At 37.2% G+C, this 21,401-nt stretch overlaps 1 protein-coding gene across 1 annotated transcript; it reads right to left on the bottom strand.

The window, feature by feature from the left end:
- Positions 1–1,675: 1,675 nt before the first annotated feature.
- LOC105511269 (olfactory receptor 2A25) lies at positions 1,676–2,673 on the bottom strand. The gene has a single exon (XM_011941402.1). It carries the CDS (start codon positions 2,639–2,641, stop codon positions 1,712–1,714), a length of 930 nt encoding a protein of 309 aa, XP_011796792.1. The 5' UTR covers positions 2,642–2,673; the 3' UTR covers positions 1,676–1,711.
- Positions 2,674–21,401: the final 18,728 nt, after the last annotated feature.

The raw sequence follows: 21,401 nt of genomic DNA, 5'->3' as shown, positions 1-21,401 counted from the left end.
AAACATTTTCATGTATTTCCTCTAATCTTCCCAACAAATCTGTGAGCTTGGCATTACTGACCTCATTGCATACATAATACCTTCTGAAGAATTTAAGTAAATTATAAGTTTCCACATCTAGCAACTGGCAGAACTTTGAAAAATCCCAGGTCTAGCTGAACACAAAGTACATGTGTTTTTAGCCCCCCTCCCCGCCTTTTTTTGGTTATGAGATCATGTCTGCAATAACAGATGTCCTAACAAAAGGGATGCTTTGTGAGAGAAAAATCCATGTATTTTCCTCATCAACATTTTTTTTCACGGAAAACATCTTTTTAACAAAGTTGAATATTTCCCTTTTACACAGTTTGCATATTTAGGCTTAATTAAGTTATACTTAATTTGAGAGAAGAGCTGAGAAACAGAAGTATCTTTATACATCCTTTCATAATACTTCTTCACTATTATTTTCTATCACTTTATAACTAAGTGGAAGAGTTTCATGTTTGAGTAAAAAGTTTATTAAAATTATTTCAAATATCTTAATTTAAAATTAAATTATTCCTGATAATTTCCAGCTCTAGTAATATTGGTCGATTAGTCACAACACTTACAGTCTGTTCTTACTTTTCAGGATTATCTCCTCTGAGTTTTAATCATTTTCAATAGGAGACAATTGACCAAACCCATGAGAGAAAACATAGTTCTTTCATGAGCTGTTTTTCCCACTGTGCTCTCTTCCACTCAGTTCTACATCCCATGGCTTTCCCCTGCACTCCACAAGCAGAGAAAAAGGAATAGAGAAGGCTCCAATATGTCTGTATATTTACTAGCATGACATCTGCCCAGCTTTTCTTCTTAGTTGCATTACAGTTATATTCTCTATTCTCTTTCCTGTGAAGACATGGCTCATGCTCTTTCTAATCTACGTGGATTATACATTAGAAAATGTCACCACTAGAAAAATATGTGCAAATATTTTCTATGTAGATCTATTATTTAAACATGGCACTTTTTTTTTTTTTTTTTTTTTTTTTTTTTTTGAGATGGAGGAGATGGAGTCTCGCTCTGTCACCCAGGTTGGAGTGCAGTTGTGCGATCTTGGCTTACTTCAGCCTCCACTTCCTGGGTTCAAGCGATTATCCTGACTCAGTCTCCCGAGTAGCTGGGATTATAGGTCTGCTCCACCATGCCTGGCTAATTTTTGTATTTTTAGTAGAGACAGGGTTTCAACACGTTGGCCAGGATGGTCTCAATCTCCTGACCTCGTGATCTGCTTGCCTTGGCCTCCCAAAGTGCTGGGATTACAGGCAAGAGACACCACGCCAGGCCTAAATATGGTGCTTTCTAAATGAAAAATAATTAAATAATGACTTTGTTATCAGTCTCTCTTAATGCCTGTATCTTTATTCTACAAAAATTGGCCTTTGAGTCTTATGTACATAACAAAAAGATGCACATTTATTTCCAACTTTCAGAACATTTCACATAATTATATTAAAAGTATGTACACTACACAGCTAGTGTAAATATATTTTTTTAATTGTGCAGCTCCGATCTTCAATGCTAGAGAGAAGAAAGCAAAATGGGCTTTCTCAGGAGGTACTCATGGGAACATTTCAAGAAGATGCAAAGGGTTCCTTAGAGTGTGATTATGTATCCTGAGTAGGTATGGGTTCAGATGTAATCTCAAAGCCTTTAAACCCAGCTATTTTATTATTCTTTCAGGCTTTCATGAAGTTCTCTCCTTTACAAGCATCCTCTTTAGAACACCGTGGACTTCTTTGTTCCTAAGACTATAAATTAGAGGATTGAGCATGGGATTGAAGAGGCTGTGAAACAGCAGGAGATATTTGTTCTCCTTGGGGCTCTCATATTGGGGCTCCACATACATGATGATGGCTGTGCCATAAAAGAGTCCAACCACACACAGGTGGGAGGAGCAGATGGAGAAGGCTTTCTGGCGCCCCTCCCCTGACTGGATCTTTAGAATGGCACACAGAATATGAACATAAGAGATTACAATAGAAAAGAAGGGTCCCACCAGCACAGACAGTGCCCCTGCCAAAACCATTACCTCATTAATGTGGGTATCCACACAGGCAAGTTTGAGAACTGCCGTAATTTCACAGAAAAAGTGGTTAACTTTCTGGGGTCCGCAGAAGGACAGTGGTAGCAGTAACATTAGATGGACAAGGGCCAGTAAGACTCCTAAAGTCCAGGAAGTCAATGCCAGAGTGATGCAGACTTTCCAGGTCATGATGGTAGAATATTGGAGAGGGTGGCAGATGGCCACATACCGATCGTAGGACATCAGCACCAGCAGGAGACATTCGGTATGTGCAAAACTCACAAACAGAAACATCTGGGTCATGCAGCCAGCAAAGGAGATGGGCTTGGCTGGATGCAGGAGGTTCACCAGCATCTGGGGCACCGTGTTGCAAGCATAAGCGATGTCGACGACCGCCAGGTGTGAGAGGAAGAAGTACATGGGGGTGTGGAGTCTGGAGTCCAGTGAGATGAGCCCCAGGATGGTCCCGTTCCCCAGCAGGGTGAAGATGTAGAACAGGGAGAAGAGGCCAAAGAGGAGCATCTGAATCCTTGGACCAACAGGAAATCCCAGTAAAAGGAACTCTGTGATGGAAGTCTGATTTCCTCCCATTTCCCTGTAGAAGAAACAAGGACCTCACCAAGTCTGAATGTCTGAGGCAAATGTTTAAGCATGCTGCAACTGTACGTATTATTGTTTGAGTGTTTCCTAAGAAAACACCTCCAATTATATTTTGATCTTAGTCACTTACTAAGAGAAAATTATACATTACAAAGGAAACACAAGGAAATTATTTCACCTATGATAAATTCAATGTTAGTATGATATTATAGTATTCATTACATCTTATTTTCAAATATACTTTCATCATAGTTCAAAATATGTTAATACTTAAATGGCCTTCATAGCATGGACTCTTTCCTCAGTTTGTAATGATTACACCAGATGCTTGCCCTCTGTATTCCTTCACTGCAGGGTACTTATATCCATGCATGTGGAAGTGTGCTAGTGTCTATGTCTATATATAAGGATAGAAAGAGGGATGACAAACATGTCAATGATCCTGCTCTCAGGTCTTCTCACCAATTTGTGCGTTTGTTATATGAATTATTTGTTAAACTTGTGATTTTTACTGATCGCATAATCTTGAATTAAGTTGAAAGAATGGCAGTTTGCCCCAACTTTGGCTGGATTTAAACAGAGATCTTTGTGTTTTGACTTTTGTACCCTTAGAGGGTCTACTCTGTTTGTGTTGTCTTACCATCAGAATGTAGTTACCTGTCACCTTTCTTAGACTACACCCTTCTTCTACTATAGATGTGTATTTATATTATTTATTTGTATATATTTTTCTGTTTTTTGCAAATTTATTTTTAACAATTTTTAATAGATACATAATAGATGTACATAGTTTTAGGGTACATGTGATAATTTAATATATTCATTTAATTTATAGAGATCAAATCTGTGTACTTGGGCTATCTGTCACCTTAAATATTTGTCTTTTCTTTATGGTAGAAACATTCAAATTATTCTCTTCTAGCTATTTTGAAATATACAATAGATTACTGTAGACTATAGACACTCTTGTAATCTATTGAACACTAGGTCTTATTTCTTCTATGAAACCATATGTTTGTACCCATTAATCAACTTCTCTTTATGTTTCCCTTTTGCTACCCCTCCTGGCATCTGGTAACCACCAATCTACTCTCTGTCTTCATGAGATGCACATTTTTAGCTCCCACATATAAGTGAAAACATACAATATTTGTCGTTCTGTGCTTAGCTTATTTCATTTAATATAATGACCTCCAGTTCCATGCATGTTGCTGCAAATGGCAGGATTTTATTCTTTTACATGGTTGAATAATATACCATTGTGTATATATATGTGTGTGTGTGTGTATATATATATATCACATTTTCTTTATTCATTCATTGATGAGCACTTAGATTTATTCCATATTTTGGTTACTGTGAATAGTGCTGCAATAAACATGGCTGTGAAGATATCTTTTTGATATTTTCACTTCCTTTCTTTTGGATATATACGTAGTAGTGAAATTGTTACATATGATTTATTTATTTACATTTGGAAATTTCCAAAACTCTGCTATATTCCTACAATAATAAATGTTTACCCAGTACATACACATGAGTATATATATATATATATATATATATAATTGAATCCTTACTCTGCGTAATGCACTTTTTTTCTATTTTATTCTAGTCTAATCTAAATGCTGGCTGAATTATTGCATGATGGGTCAAAAAAATACTGATCTCTATCCAAAACTAGAGCTAAAACTCTAACCATAAACTTATATTCATAGAATGTTTAACATATTTTATAGCTTCTTAACCATCATATAAAAATAACTACTTATTATTATGGTGACTCTTTAGTTTTTTTTGTGGCCTATCAAATATTTTTAAATTCTTCCAAAGCAAAGAGGGTATACTGAGGTTTGAATCATTGTAACTTCTAAATTATTGCTTCTGTTTTTCTTTTGCCTGACTCTACAGCCTTCTTCAGTCCATAATCCATCTGAATTTCACTAGAATAAAAACCTAAGAAAAATTCATAATTGAGTTCCTATCAATGAACTCCCCATTCAAGTTTCTGGTAATATTTAAAAGATTTCATCAGCAAAAGTAAATAAGTCTTTGTCTTGCTTTGAAGAAAGAATCGTAATTCAAAATAGAAATTATTGGAAGGTGATATAATCTTAGTCAAGAAATAATTTGATAATTATTGAAATTGCCTTCTTGAAAATTAGCAGTTTTATTAGGAATGAAGTTGATTTCAGTGAGTGTTTTAATTCATAGATTAATTAAACATCTATTCAAGATGGGATTCCTTTGTCATGTGAGAAGTCGAACTAGAAGAATGCCAACATCCCTTCCAACAATAGGATTCAGTGATCCTAAATGCTTAGAAAAGTGTTATTCACTTTCACTTCAACTTTCTTGCAATATCTGAGGCCAACGAAGATAACAATGCTATTTCTAAAATTTTATAAGATAAAGGTACATAATAAAGTACAAGGACCAATGGTGTCATCTCATCTTCCCCCATCTCCAAGTAGCTACATCACAAAATATAAATCCACAGGTATTAACTGAATGTGTACTATGCCCTGCTATATGTCTTGACTGAGGGCATATAAGATTGTACTGGTTTGCTGCCACATGTAACCTGGTTGGATTGATAAGACTATTAAAAAGACTCACAAGTATGCCAGCAACCCCACTGCTGGGTATATACCCCAAAGAAAGGAAATCAATATATCAAAGAGATGTCTGCACTCCTATGTTTGTTGTAGCACTGTTTACAATATCTAATAATTGGAAGCAACCTAAGTGTCCATCAACAGATGAATGGATAAAGAAAATGTGGTACATATACACAATGGAGCACTATTCAGCCATAAAAAAGAATGAGATCTAGTCATTTGCAACGACATGGATGGAAATGGAGATCATCATGTTCAATGAAATAAGCCAGGCACAGAAAGACAAACATCACATGTTTTCACTTATTTGTGGGACCTAAAAATCAAATTACTTGAACTCATAGACAGAGAGAGTAGAAGGATGTTTACTAGAGGCTGGAAAGGGTAGCAGGGGTATTGGGAGGAGGTGGGGATCATTAATGGGTACAAAAAAATTAGAATGAATAAGAAAAATTAGAATGAATAAGACCTGTTATTTGTTAGCAAAATAGGGTGGCCATAGTCAATAACTTCATTGTCTTTTTAAAATAACTTAAAGAGTGTAATTGGATTTTTTGTAACTTAGAGGGTAAACGCTTGAGGGGCTGGGTACCTCATTCCCCATGATGTGCTTATTTGACATTGCTTGCCTGTATCAAAACATCTCATATACCCCATAAGTATATACACCTACTATGTACCCACAAAAATTTAGAAAAAAAGGGACTCACAAATATGATAATTCTCATGTTTAAATAGCTCAGAAAAAGGAATTTCACATTTAAAAATAAATCCTTTGGGTCACTCTTCTTCTTATGTAACATAAATCTAGTTTGCAGTCAATTAGGTCCGTTGTTCTATAAAACCACTACTGAATTTCACGAGCAATAGAAACTTACAAGCAAACTCCCACAAACAACTATTTTTACCTTACAATTTAAACAAGAAATTCAACACCAAATGTATCAAAATAAATTGTCTATGTTAGGTATATCTAAAAGAGAAAACTTTTAAATTAGTCTGGTAGCTAGGTCTATAAATAGCAGAAATTTGGCATTAACAGGTAAGAATTACATTTTGCATTGTGATTTTTTAATTAACAGTCTGTCTGAAATTGTATAATAAATAAAGATTGGATAATATAAAAACTTACATCAGGCTTAACAACTAAAAATGAGAAAACAAGCTGGATATGAGTTAGGTAAAGCTTCACAAATTAGTAAAAAGCATCTGTAAGCTAGTGTTGAAACTCTTTCATTCCAAGAAGATTATTGGGGGGAAAAGTGCCCCAATGGAGGTTGAATAGCTCTCAGAAAAGATGTTATTCTCTGCTTAGATCAACCATGTCTCAGTATGCTATGAAAGTGTGTTGAAGTGGAGAGATAAAGACCCATCATGCATACTGCCATCTGCCCCTGTCCTAGGGAAACGGGCTCTCACTGTACTTATATCTCTGGTTTTCTCTGGAAGGATGTTGATGTCAAGATGTTGCTGCTGTTAATATCTTCAGTCAGTGTAGGATTCATGATCGGAAATTTAAGAAGGAATACAATTACTTCCAGGACCTCTTCCTACATTACAGATTCCCCAAGCTTATTGCAGTTTCAGGAACTCCAAAATATCCCCACCCACTAACCTTCCAAATAGATTCACTTGTTTTTAGGGCAGGTGGAACTCATATAGATTCAGCCTTCCAAATAGAATCATTTGTTTCAGGGGCAGGTGGAACCCATATAGTATTCCCATCCCATGTTGGCTGAGTTTTATCTTCTGTGTAACCTGAACATATATTCTGTATTTTTTTCCATCAAGTCTCCACAAGGAATACAATTCCCAAAGTAGGACCAGGTAGCAAGAGCTATAGAAGCTGTGAGCAACATGTTAAGGGATCGGAAAGAAGGATAAGGCATCCCAGTGGGATTTGTTAAACCCTTTTTGTAAGATTTAACTGGATCACAAACAAGGAAGGACACTTCTTACCAAGAAGCAATCCCTGTTCTTTAATTTCTAGTGCAAGGGGAGTGTGAGGTGGAGTGAGGAAGACCATAATCCCTGAGGTCTGTGACTATTACTATTTTCTCTGTCTTCTGAGAATGAAGAAATGAAAATGAATTGACTCTATTTTATAATTTCAGGGAATGCAACTGAGACAATCTGATAGTGCCTTGTGCTTTAAATTTTTCTTTTAGCCTTTTACCTAAATCCATTCTTATACTTAAATATAAAGGAGGCAGGGTATAATTTGCTAAGTTAAAGTTATTTTAATGTTCATGACCGCCAACTAAGTAAAAAACCTATTATTTTTACCTTGAGAGAGCTCACCTGTAGTAGGTTTTAATGTGCTTTTTCCCCATCAGACCTGTTCAGTAAGAGGCTTGTTGGTGACTGGTGTCCAGATTGTGTCCTTATATGCTAGTAAGAGGTTTCTTCCTCACATTGATGCCCAAGGGCATCTGATGGCTAGAGAGAAACAATCACTGTTACCCATATGTTGTTCATGGTCCAATTTATTAAATATATAAACTCATACATCTCCTCTTTTTCTATTTCTAATTTTATAAATATAAAAGCCTTCTATATGCTTATAATATTTTTTGCCTTAAATTATATTTTATCTGAAAAAGATGTATTGTGTTTGGTAATAGCAATGCTGAACTTGGTTTACTAATACTTAGGCTAATTTGTATTTATGTTCATTTTTGAGATTTGTTCAATAAATCACTTTTCTTCTGCTGTACTTTTCTAGTCTTGTTAGCATTGTTATACTAGCCCTATAAAGCAAGCTGGATTGCTGTCCTTCTTTTGTCTATTCTCAAGAAGTTTTACATATTATGAAAATTAGCTGTTCCTTGAGGATCAGTAAAATTTGCCTTTAAAACTCTATGGCACGGTGTTCTTTGATTAGTAGAAAATTCTGGTAACCAATTCAATTTTTGGAACATTAAGGTTTTGGATTTTCTTCTTCTACATAAGGAAGTTTAAGTAATATTTTCCAAATATTTTTTATTTTTCCATAAGTCATTGGGGTACAGGTGGCATTTGGTTACATGAGTAAGTTACTTAGTGGTGATCTGTAAGATTTTGGTGCACACATCACCTGAGCAGTATACACAGCACCCTATTTGTAGTCCTTCATCTCTTGCTCCCATTCCTCTTTTTCCTCCAAATCCCCAAAGTCCATTGTATCATTCTTACGCCTTTGCATCCTCATATCTTAGCTCCCATATATCAGTGAGAACATACAATGTTTGGTTTTCCATTCCTGAGTTACCTCACTTAAAATAATAGTCTCCAATCTCATCCAAGTCACTGCAAATGCCATTAATTCATTTCTTTTTATGGCTGAGTAGTGTTCTATTTTACACACACAGAGACACACATACACACACACACACACACCAGTGTCTTTATCCATTCATTGATTGATGGGCATTTGGGTTGGTTCCACAGTTTTGCAACTGCAAACTATGTTGCTATAAATATGCATACCCAAGTATCTTTTACATATAATGACCTCTTTTCCACTGGGCAGATACACAGTAGTGGGATTGCTGGATCAAATGGTAGTTCTACTTTTAGTTCTTCAAGGAATCTCCACACTATTTTCCACAGTGGCTGTGCTAGTTTACATTCCCAGCAGTGTGGAAGTGTTCCTTGGTCACTGCCTTCATGCCAACATCTACTGTTTTTTGAATTTTTGATTATAGCCATTCTTGCAGGAGTAAGGTGTTATCACATTGTGGTTTTGATTTGCATTTCCCTGATCATTAGTGATGCTGAGCATTTTTTCATGTTTGTTGGCAGTTTGTATGTCTTCTTTTGAGACTTAGTTTAATTAAGTCCCAACTATTTATCTTTGCTTTTGTTGCATTTACTTTTGGGTTCTTGGTCATGAAATCTTTGCCTAAGATAATATCTAGAAGGGTTTTTCCAATGTTATCTTCTAGAATTTTTATAGTTTCAGGTCTTAGATTTAAGTCCTTAATCTATCTTGAGTTGATTTTTTGTATAAGAGATGAGTATCCAGTTTCATTACACTATGTGTGGCTAGCCAATTATCCCAGCACCATTTGTTGAAAAGGGTGTCCTTTCCCCACTTTATGTTTTTGTTTGCTTTGTTGAAGATCAGTTGGCTGTAAGCATCTGGGTTTATTTCTGGGTACTCTATTCTGTCCCACTGGTCTATGTGCCTATTTTTGTACCAATACCATGCTGCTTTGGTGACTATGGCCTTATAGTATAATTTGAAGTCAGGTAGTGTGATGGCTTCAGATTTATTCTTTTTGGTTAGTCTTGCTTTGGCTATGTGGGCTCTTTTTTGGTTCCATATGGATTTTATACTTGTTTTTTTCTAATTCTGTGAAAAATGATGGTGATATTTTCATGGAGGTTGCATTGAATTTGTAGGTTACTTTTGGCAGGATGGTCATTTTCACAATATTGATTCTACCCATCCATGAGCATGGAATGTGTTTCATTTGTTTGTGTCATCTATGATTCCTTTCAGCAGTATTTTGTAGTGTTACTTGAAGAGGTCTTTTGCCTCCTTGGCTAGGTATATTCCTAAGTATTTTATTTTATTTTTTTGCAGCTATTGTAAAAGGGGTTGAGTTTTTCATCTGATTCTCCGTTTGGTCGCTGTTGGTGTATAGAAGAGCTACTGATTTGTGCACATTAATCTTGTATCCAAAGATAATTTGTTGAATTCTTCTATCAGTTCAAGGAGCTTTCTGGAGGAGTCTTTAGGGTTTTCAAGGTAAATGATTGTATTGTCAGCAAACAGTGACAGTTTGACTTCCTATTTATCGATTTGGATGCCCTTTCTTTCTTTCTCTTGTCTGATTTCTCTGGCTAGGACTTCCAGTACTATGTTGAAGAGGGGTGGTGAGAGTGACAGACCAATAACAAGCAGCAAGATTGAAATGGGAATTTAAAAATTACCAATAAGAAAAAGTGCAGGACCAGATGGATTCACAGCAAAATCCTACTAGACATTCAGGAATTAGTACCCATCCTTTTCACACTATCCCACAAGATAAAGAAGGAAGGAACCCTCCCTAATTCATTCTATGAAACCAGCATCATCCTAATACCCAAAGTAGGAAAGGACATAATCAAATAAGAAAACTACAGACCGAGCTCCTTGGTGAAAATAGATGCTAAAATCCTTAACAAAATACTAGCTAACCAAATACAACAACATATCAAAAAGATAATCCACCATGATCAAGCGGGTTTCATACCAGGGATGCAGGGATGGTTTAACATATGCAAGTCAATAAATGTGATACACCACATAAACAGAATTAAAACAAAAATCACATGATCATCTCAATAGATGCAGAAAAAGCATATGACAAAATCCAACATCGCTTTATGATTAAAATTCTCAGAAAAATTGGCATACAAGGGACATAACTCAATGTTTAAAAAAAGCCATCTATGACAAACCCACAGCCAACATAATACTGAATGGGAAAAAGTTGAAAGCATTCCCTCTGAGAACTGGAATATCTTCAAATCTTTTAAATTTTTTGAAATATGTTTCACTTATAACTTTATCATTTAAAAACATCTACATCTTGTTTCTATAACTTTTTGTTCCTAATAGTCTACATACACACCTTTTCCCCTTTTTTTCTGATCAATTTTATTAGTATTTTTTGAAAAAGGAACTAGGATTCTATTTTAATAATGTTCATAATTCTTTTTTCAATAAAATTTGCTCTTATATAAATTATATACTATTTTAATTTTAATTTTTGGTCATTGTATGTTTCTGAGTTGAATATAACTTATAAATCTTAGTTTTAAAATAAATGTAATTTTAGTTATAAATTTATTTTCTCCCACCATTTTAGCCACATATTGACTTCATCTTCAGAGGACAAATTATAAAGAAGTACATTTTTAGGTTTCTAAATATTTTTGTTACCTTTCTATTGTTAATTTTACATTTATTATCTATCACCTGTGGTAAGAGAATGAATCCTTGTGGTACTGATTCTTTGAAAATATGAAGGGTTTTATGTTTTGTATATATTCGCTTTTTGCAATTGTTATATTGACTTTAATGTATATACTTTATTTTGGGGGATGTAGGAATCTTTATGTATCTATTCGACCAAGCATGTAAATATTTATAGTTTTTATTTCCAATTTTTGTCAGGATTATCAATTTCTGAGAGCATTTTTCTAATTTCCCCACTAAGAAGTTGGGTTTGCTAATCTTTTCATTGTAATTCTATCTTTTTCCTATTTCTACATTAAGGTTATATTGTTGTATATACACATTTATGATTGTTACATATTCTTGATAGAGTTTTACCTTTAATATTATGGAGTACTTCTCTTCGTACCAATTAGTGTGTTTGCCTGATATAAACGTAAGTGCAAACATCCAGCTTATATTTATATTGCCACATCAACTTATTAAATATTTGCATAGGCTATGTTCTTCATTATCATATTCCCAGCCTGTCTTTGTGTTTGTGTTTTAGATAGTCTTACAAATAATATATAACTGTATTAAAAAAGACAAAATACAATACAATATGAAAATGGGAAAATATAATCAATTTTCACTCAATGTAAATATTGAGATATTTGGGCTTTCTATTATTTGAGTTTTGTGTTTAGCATCCTATTACTTAGCTTTTATATTTGTTCTCTCCCTCTGCTAGTTTTATAAAGAGGTGCTATAAGATTGTCAATCCTGGCTCCCACTTATTTTGCCTCATCATCATTTTGCCTTCGCTTGGCAGTCAATTCCTAAATTTCTTTGGCATGTTCATTTAGCATACAAGTAACGCATACACCGAACCATAATAACTGACTTGCCTTGCAACACACCAGATAAAAAATATTTTATGTTAATGCTGTTTTTAAACTCCTATATATGGCCAGATTTTTAAAAAAATTACTTGGATAATTGTTCCAAATTTCTAAATGTTTTTCTAACTTGTTTTTGAACGAGCAGGAATCCACCAGGAAAACAAAGCACTCTGGTACTTCAACGGAGAATTTAGATAAATACGTGGTTAAATGGACATTAGGGAAGGAAAGCAGCAACAAAGAAGCTCTCAGATGAACAGACAGCACAGGGTCAGGAAAGAACAGAGGTAAGGGTGATTACAATTTATAGGTTCAGAGGAGAGACCCTGTGGGAAATTCAACCTCTGAGGAGAAAGTGCCCCCCACAAACCCCACTAAAACTAATGCCCCAGGTTGGGAGTGATGAGGCAGTTTTCTGGGAACTGCCCAAGTGAAGAGTTGAGGTAACGCCACAAAGAGCAGCAAGCACATAGGTAGGAGCAAGTTCCTTTTCCTCCTCAACGCTCCCAGTTTCCTCTAGTGCCCCCTATTGGTAGAACCTAAATGGAAGTCATCCGGGCAAAAGGCAAAGGTAATTTGTGGACTTTCAGCTACCACTAAGCCTAGAGTGAAAGGATGAGTTTGGAGCAGAAAGACTAATTGCTAACTTAGGAATTAGTACAGTATCCCCCTTTGGCAACTCGGCATTTATAAACATACTTTTATATACATTTAAACATCTAAACAATAACAACTTTATGATTTAGTTAGGTATGATGCAACTAGCCATACTAAGATGTCTCTACCTTTTAATTGACACAAAATCCCAATATTCATTATATCCACCTCTAGAGGACTCACAGTATGCCCTTCTGGCTGATTTTAGTTATTACAGACCTTCTCTATAGGAAGTGTTTTTCACCATTTACTGATTTCTGGATCATATCACTTTCTGAGGCAGTACTTTGATTTGCTCACTAAGATCGTGTCTTTTTTATTCAAATTGTTCTTTGGTTACTCATTACTTTCAGTACCACCAATGACAAAAACATCTCTTTTAAAAAACTAAAACTTTAAGAACCGATAGCATGGGCACTGCTTTTTTTCCTCTTTTGTATTTACCGAATCCTTCTTCTAAGATATTAACCTTCCTCGTAAGGAAGTTTATCCTTTTGTCTAGCTTACTAATTTTCTTTTATATCATTTTATTCTTCCAGTGCTCCTATACTGGCACTCTAAAGCCGCTTTGAATTTTCAAACCACTTTAATTGCACTTTGAATATCTGAGCAAACCTGATCTCCAGATATAGACACATCTTTCCAGGTACATGTTTTTATAATTGCCTTCTTATTCTCTGGGTTTACAGTACTTTCTATTGATCATTTCCTTCATTAAGCAAAATAAGTGATATATCTTCTCGGGAGTTACTTTGACTCATTTTACATGTATATTAATAAAATATTCCATATTTTCCTGTGCAATCTATAATTTGGATATCTTACATTGAAGGGACAACTATGTCATTAAAAAATTCTGAGCCCTCAGTGATGGCATAGGGGTGCCACATTGTGAGCTTGGGAGCAAACTGCGTAAATTCAAGGTCAGTATCTCCATAGCTCACTCCAAGAATGCACAATGGAATTTAGGCCAGCCAGTCTGGTGTTACCCACTGTGGTGTGGCACCAGAAGTTTAAAGGTGCAATGTTACTAGTGCATAAAGATACTCTAATGCCTTGAAGTTTTAACTTCCCACCTTTAAGATTTCTTAAAGAACTAAAAATAAAACTACTATTCAATCCATCAATTCTAATACTGGGTATCTACCTGAAGGAAAATAAATTAATATATCAAAAAGATAACTACATTCATGTTTATCACAGCACTATTCACAATAGCAAAGATATGGTACCAACATGTAAATTGGTACAGCAGAGAGTGGGACACTGCTATAAGGATACCCAAAAATGTGGAAGTGACTTTGGAATTGGGTGACAGGCAGAGGTTGCAACAATTTGAAGAGCTCAGAAGAAGACAGGAAAATGTGGGTGTATTCATCGGTTCTTACACTGCTCAGAATTTTTTAACGATGTGACTGGGGAGACCTCACAATCATGGCAGAAGGTGAAAGAAGAACAAAGGCACATCTTACATGGTGGCAGGCAAGAGGGCAAGAGAGACTGGGCAGGAGAAACTCCCATTTACAAACCCATCAGATTTTGTGAGACTTATTCACTACCATGAGAACAGTATGGGGGGGACCGCCCCCATGATTCAATTATCTCCACCTGGCCTCACCCTTGACATGTAGGGATTATTATAATTCAAGGTGAAATTTGGGTGGGGACACAGCAAATCCATATCAGTGGGAAAATTTGGAACTTCCTACAGACTTTTTGAATGGCTTTGATCAAAATGCTGATAGTGATATGAACAATGAAGTCCAGGCTGAGGTACTCTCAGATGGAGATGAGGAACTTGTTGAGAACTGGAATAAAGGTGACTCTTGCTATGCTTTAGCAAAGAGACTGGTGGCGTTTTGCCCCTGTCCTAGACATCAGTGAAACTTTGAACTTGAGACAGATGATTTAGGTATCTGGTGGAAGAAATTTCTAAGCAGCAAAATATTTAAAATGTGACTTGGGTGCTGTTAAAAGCATTCAGTTTTATGTAGTCACAGAGATATAGTTTGAAATTGGAACTTATGTTTAAAAGAGAAACAGAGCATAAAAGTTTGGAAATTTTGCAGTATGACAATCCAATAGAAAAGAAAAACCCGTTTTCTGGGGAGAAATTCAAGCCTACTTCAGAAATTTACATAAGTAATGAGGTTTCCAATGTTAATCACCAAAACAATGTAGAAAATGTTTCTAGGGCATGTCAGACACCTTAATGGAAGCCCATCCCATCACAGGCCCAGAAGCCTAGAAGGGAAAAATGGTTTTGTGGGCTGGACCCAGGGACCCCCTGCTCTGTGCAGCCTTGGGACATGGTGCCCTGCATCTCAGCTGCTTCAGCTCCAGCTATGGCTAAAAGGGGCCAAGGTACAGCTTGAGCCATTGCTTCAGAGGGTGCAACCCCAAGCCTTGGCAGCTTACACATGGTGTTGCACCTGTGGATGCACAAAAGTCAAGAAATGAGATTTGAAAACCTCCACCTAGATTTCAGAGGATGTATGGAAATGCCTGGATGTCCAGGCAAAAATCTGCTGCAGGGATAGGGCCTCATGGAGAACTTCTGCTAGGGGAGCAGTGTGGAATGGAAATGTGCGGTTGGAAGCCCCACACAGAGTCCCCACTGGGGCACTGTCTAGTGGAGCTGTGAGAAGACAGTCACCATCCTCCAGACCCCAGAATGGTAGATCCACTGACAGCTTGCACCATGTGCCTGAGAAAGTCACAGACACTCAAAGCCTCCATGAAAGCAGCTGAGTTGGGGGGTTGTACGCTGCAAAGCCACAGGGGCAGAGCTTCCTAAGGCCATGGGAGCCCATCTCTTGCATCAGTGTGACATGGATGTGAGACGTGGAGTCAAAGGAAATAATTTTGGAACTTTAAGTTTTAATGACTGCCATATTGGATTTTGGACTTGCATGGGACCTGTAGCCCCTTTGTTTTGGCCGATTTCTCCCATTTGGAATGAGTGTATTTACCCAAGCCATGTACCTTTGTTGTATCTAGAAAGTATTAATAACTAACTTGCTTTTGATTTTTACAGGCTCATAGGCAGAAAATACTTGCCTTGTCTTAGATGAAACTTTGGACTTGGACTTTTGGTTCAGTGCTAGAATGAGCTAAGACTTTGGGGGACCATTGGAAAGGCACAATTGGTTCTGAAATGTGAGGACATGAGATTTGGAAGGGGCTGGGGTGAAATGATATGGTTTGGCTGTGTCCCCACCCAAGTCCCATCTTGAATTGTAGTTCCCATAATCCCCTGTTATGGGAGGGACCTGGTGGGAGGTAATTGAATCATGGGGGTGGTTACCCCCATGCTGCTGTTCTCGTAATACTGAGTGAATTCTTAAGAGATCTGATTTTTATTTTATTTTTGAGACCGTCTCTCTCTCCGTCACCCAGGCTGGAGAGCAATGGCGCAATCTCAGCTCACTGCAACCTCTGCCTCCTGGGTTCAAGCAGTTCTTCTGCCTTAGCATCCCAAGTAGCTGGGACTACAGGCACGTTGCCACCATGACTGGCTAATTTTTGGATTTTAGTAGAGATGGGGTTTCAGCATATTGGCCAGGCTGGTCTTGAACTCCTGACTCGTGATCCACCCACCTCGGCCTCCCAGAGTGCTGGGATTACAGGCGTGAGCCACTATGCCCGGCCGATCTGATGGTTTTTTTAAAAGGCTTTCCCTGCTTTGCTTGGCACTTCTCCCTGCTGCCGTGTGAAGAAAGACGTGTTTGCTTCCCCTTCTGCCATAACTAAGTTTCCTGAGGCCTCCTCAGCCATGCTGAACTGAGAGTCAACTAAACCCTGTTTTAAAAATAAATTTTACAGTCTTAGGTATGTCTTTATTAGCAGCATAAGAATAGACTAATACAACACGTGTCCATCAAGAAATGAAAGTATAAGAAAAATGTATTATACATATGTAATGGAATACCATTCAGCCATTAAAAAAGTATGAAATCATGTCTTTTACAACAAGATGGAAGAAACTAGAGGTCATTATCTTAAGTGAAACAAGCCAGGCACAGAAAGACAAATACTGCATGTTCTCATTCATAAATGGGTGCTAAAACTTGTATTCACATGGAGGTAGAGAGTAGGATAGAAGAGGGAGACTCATAAGGGTGAAGGTGTGGGATGGAGGAGGATGATGAGCAATTGGTTAATGGGTATAATGTATATTATTTGAGTGACAGATTTCCTAAATGCCCTGGCTTGATTACTATATAATCTATGCATGTAACAAAATTGCACACGTACCCCATAAATTAGTACAAAGAAAAAGAAGAAATAAAGTTCCCACCTGTAGTCCTGTTTGAGAAATGCAATCCAAACTGACAATATTGTTCAACAAGCTAATACCTAAAAGATCAAATCCTGCTTCAACTTGTTTCAACTACAACTCCAGACTAAGCTTCACCTATCAGAGTTCAGGTTATAGTATCCTACATGTTATGGTCCCCACAGCCAGTATCCCCTGAGACACCTGCATGGCAGGCATTTGTTTAAGACCGTAAACAGCCTGCCTCTGTAAGGCCATAAAGCAGCTTGCCTGCTTGCTAAGGTCCGTGTTGCTTTGACTAGTTAGAAATAGTCACTATTATGTATAAAAAGGCAGGTGCCTTAGGACAAATCTGCCCCAAACTGCAGTGACTCACCAATGTTATTCATTATATGTGGTCAGTATGTACTTAACTCTAAGTCTTAACGCTGCTAGCCAATGTCACACTAATTAAAAGCCAGTCACACAATTACAAAAATAGCCATTCACACAGCATAGACAATTGTAGGTAACCTAGGTTGGTAATCGAAATGCCAACAACTTCCTTAACCTGAGTTGAAAGCCTAGATACCAGCCGCTTGGGTTTTCAAGGATAGCCATATATAAAATTCCTTTGTATCACTCACATTGAGAACTGATTGAGATATGGATACAAGAATTAGGCAGATAACAAAATATAGCTTTTATTATTGAAAAAAGTCAGCCGGGCATGGTGGCTCACACCTGTAATCCCAGCACTTTCGGAGGCCAAGGCGGGTGAATCACAAGGTCAAGAGATTGAGACCATCCTGGCCAACATGGTGAAATCCCATCTCTACTAAAAATACGAAAATTAACTGGGCGTGGTGGTGGGTGTCTGTAGTCCCAGCTACTCAGGAGGCTGAGGTAGGAGAATCACTTGAACCCAAGAGGCAGAGGTTGCAGTGAGCCGAAATCTCACCACTGCACTGCAGCCTGGTGACAGAGCAAGACTCCGTCTCAAAAAAACAAAACAGAAAAACACAAACAAAACAAACAAAGAAAAAAGACTTGATATTGGATGTGGCCTACATGTGATACTCAAAAAGGTTTGCTAATTCCTTACCCTGAATTGAACTTACTGCCTTGCCATAGGCAGTACTATAAAACCAAAGGCCTCTTCTACAAGCCACAATCTGTGTTAAATTCACAGCATAGAAGGACAGAGGAAAATGTGAGCTTCCTGCAAATGATTGACACTCAAAGGGAAGGAGACAGGAAGATGGAAATCTAGTTTGTGTTGATTTCCTCCTCACAAACTAACAAATTAGAAAGAGTACTCTACTCTAGGTACAATCCCCTTCACATGGAAATGAGAAGCCAGGGGAGAGGAGGTTACTCCCAACCCATCTCCACCATACACCAACACCCCCAACGTGCACATTACCTGTAATACTTTGTAGAGGATCCTAAATATTTTACTACCATTTCTATAATAAGCTTCAGTACACTTTGAGGACACTCTGGATTTTATTTGGGAAATATAGGAGTTTCCCTGTTCAATAATAATGCTTGTTTTCATATGGATTCTCCTACAGGTCAAATCAGGACCTATGAGACTTGTAATCTTACGTCTTGTTCTTGTACTGTTACCTGACTGATTTATAAAGAACATGCTAATCCTATTCTACAATACTAACATTTTAAACATATTTCTCTCAATAATTTTAACAAGTTTAAATTTTACTGTCAAGACAGTGATTTTAAAAAGAGAACCATAATATGACCAGCTTTCTTTTAATTGTCACATAATTTGTTTTTAGATCTGCAAACGAGCCCATTTTATGAACCTTAAATTTGAAGCTACAGAAACTTCCCAAACTTTTACTTGATTGTAGTCAAAGTAAAAATAGGTTTTGCAGTAGATAAAATTATTACAAAGGATTGCCTCTCTATGACAAAGTGAACATGGTTAATGCAAACTGATTTAAAATTGTTTCAGTTGGTTCTTCTGGAAAATATTTAACTAAACAAATTTTGGGCCCATGAATGCTTCTGATACATTTAACAGCTATAGTCTTAAAGATACCAAACTAAAAGAATCCAAAAGAAGAAATTCATGTAAAAATGGACAAACATTACAAAATTTACTACAACTGTATATTTGACACAATGGCACATTATCAAAACTCCAAAGTAGAATGAACATTTAAAAGTCATCTTTTCAACAAAAAAAAATTTACGTAACTCTCCCTGGAAGTTTCAAAGAGTGGGTTACATGCTGTTGAGTATCACTTGATTCTTTTTGTCTTTTCTCTCTTCTTCATTTAAAAAAATCTTGTTTTCTTCCTTCAGCCTCTGAATCTTGGGCTTATCACAGTCATCATTACTGTTTTTAATGGCTTCTCCCGTTAATTATATGATCAATCCCAGAGCTACATTAAAAAAAAGTATCCTAATTCATAGTCTTTTTAACTTCAACAGCAGCGGACAGGTCGCCACTCTCAAGAACTTCAGAGAGACAAAATTATTTGAAATGAGAATCACTAGAACTCTTTCTACTCGTTGAATGGTTCCGCATACTTGGCATTTCTGCTCTTCCTCCATAGTTTTAGAGTGACTTTCTTGTCATTCAATCTTTCTGAAACACTATATGGCCTATAATTTTGGGCCTACCAGAGGAAAAAAAAAAAAAACATAAGAATCATCTGTGTTTGACCTCATTTTATGTGTCATGGGTAACACTTCATTTGTTAAACAACTACTGAGTTCATGGAGAAATCCTGCTGGAAGGCATTTAGGCTTGCCAGTATCTGAATTTGTTTTACTAGAGGATCTTTTAGGACTTCAGGATAGGACCATGATGTTTATGAGCCAGGATTCCAAGTAGCTTACCATTCTTAAAAACTGTCAACAGAACATAAGGTATTTCTTTAAAGCAGTGGTTCTCAACATTGCACCTGGGGAGCCTTAAAATATATTGACACCTGCACCCCACCTCCAGAGACTGTGATTCAATTTGTCTGTGTGTGTCCACATAGTGGGAGCCTGAATAACTCCAGGTGATTCCAATGGTCAGCCACGGGTAAGAGCCACTCCTATGGTTCATTTTTATTTCCACCTTTTCTCTTCCCTAGGTTTTGCCTTTTCTTTCATTCTTTCCAAAATTCCCACTACTCTTGGTTTCCATTACCTTAATCTTCTCCATTTTCACAAGCTACACTGATGTATTTTACTACTTACCTAACAGGTCTAGAGAGATCATTATATTTTCTTTTAGGATCATGAATTTCCTCTGATTTGGGCTCATTCAGCTTGAAGGCTTTTGATGGCATTAACTGTGTATAATCCACTATAGACAAGGGCTGAATACTGTCATAATCATTTCTTTCATAGTTAATAAAATAAATATCCTCAAATTAAAGGCAAACTCCTCCATCACAAACTGAATGCCCTCAAAGGAAAAATGGAGGTCCTCAAAGATACACTTATTCTGCCTCCTCATAACCCCCTTCTCTACCTCCTCCGATACTCTGACTCTCTCTCATCATTTCTAGCCCTTTCCTAACAAGATTCCCCCTCCTCCTTATTCTTCTTCTCAATGGGCCTATACTGTATCTTCAGGTTCTTCAGGCTCGTAAGCTTGTTTGGTGTATAAGTCTGTTTTCACACTGCTATGAAGAACTCCTTGAGACTGTGTGATTTATAAAGGACAGAAGTTTAATTGAGTCACAATTCAGCATGGCTGGGGAGGCCACAGGAAACTTACAATCTTGGTGGAGGTGAAGGGGAAGCAGATACCTTCCTCACGAGGTGGCAGGAAGGAGAAGTGCCCAGTGGAGGGGTAAGAGGCCCTTATAAAACCATCAGATCAAATGAGAACTCACTCACTATCATTAGAACAGCCTGGGGGAAACTGCTCACATGATTCAATTACCTCCACCTGGTTTCTTCCTTGACAGGTGGAGGTTGTAGGGATTACAATTCAAGATGAGATTTGGGTGGGGACAAAAAGCCCAATCATATCAGTTGGCTACTTGCCTCCCACACTTTCCCCTCCTCTCTCCAATGTCTTGTAATCCCTGTGTTGGCCAAGCCATCAGTGGCCTTCACAGTGCCTGGGTGAAGATTAGGGGAGTCAGGCAGCAGGTCGGGATAGCTGCTGAGCTGACCAGTGGCTGTAATCACTAGGACAACAGTCTTGTATCTGTCTGAAAGGCTAGTGAAGCCACTGAGGAGTGGATGACAGACCTTTTGGCTGCTACAACTGTAGCAGAGGTGGGGGGCTCAAAAATGACAAATGTGATCTACTTTTGAATTTTTAACACACACTAAATTATAAATTTTTCTAATGCAATCTACAATTACTCAGGATTTTCACCTTTCTAATCAAGTCAAGGGCTTTACCATGATTTAATTATTC

The sequence above is a fragment of the Colobus angolensis genome, unplaced genomic scaffold (genome assembly GCF_000951035.1).
Source record: "Colobus angolensis palliatus isolate OR3802 unplaced genomic scaffold, Cang.pa_1.0 Scaffold2, whole genome shotgun sequence".
NCBI lineage: Eukaryota > Metazoa > Chordata > Mammalia > Primates > Cercopithecidae > Colobus > Colobus angolensis.
The sequence above is the reverse complement of the archived record's forward strand: the minus strand, read 5'-3'. Positions and strand labels throughout refer to the sequence as shown.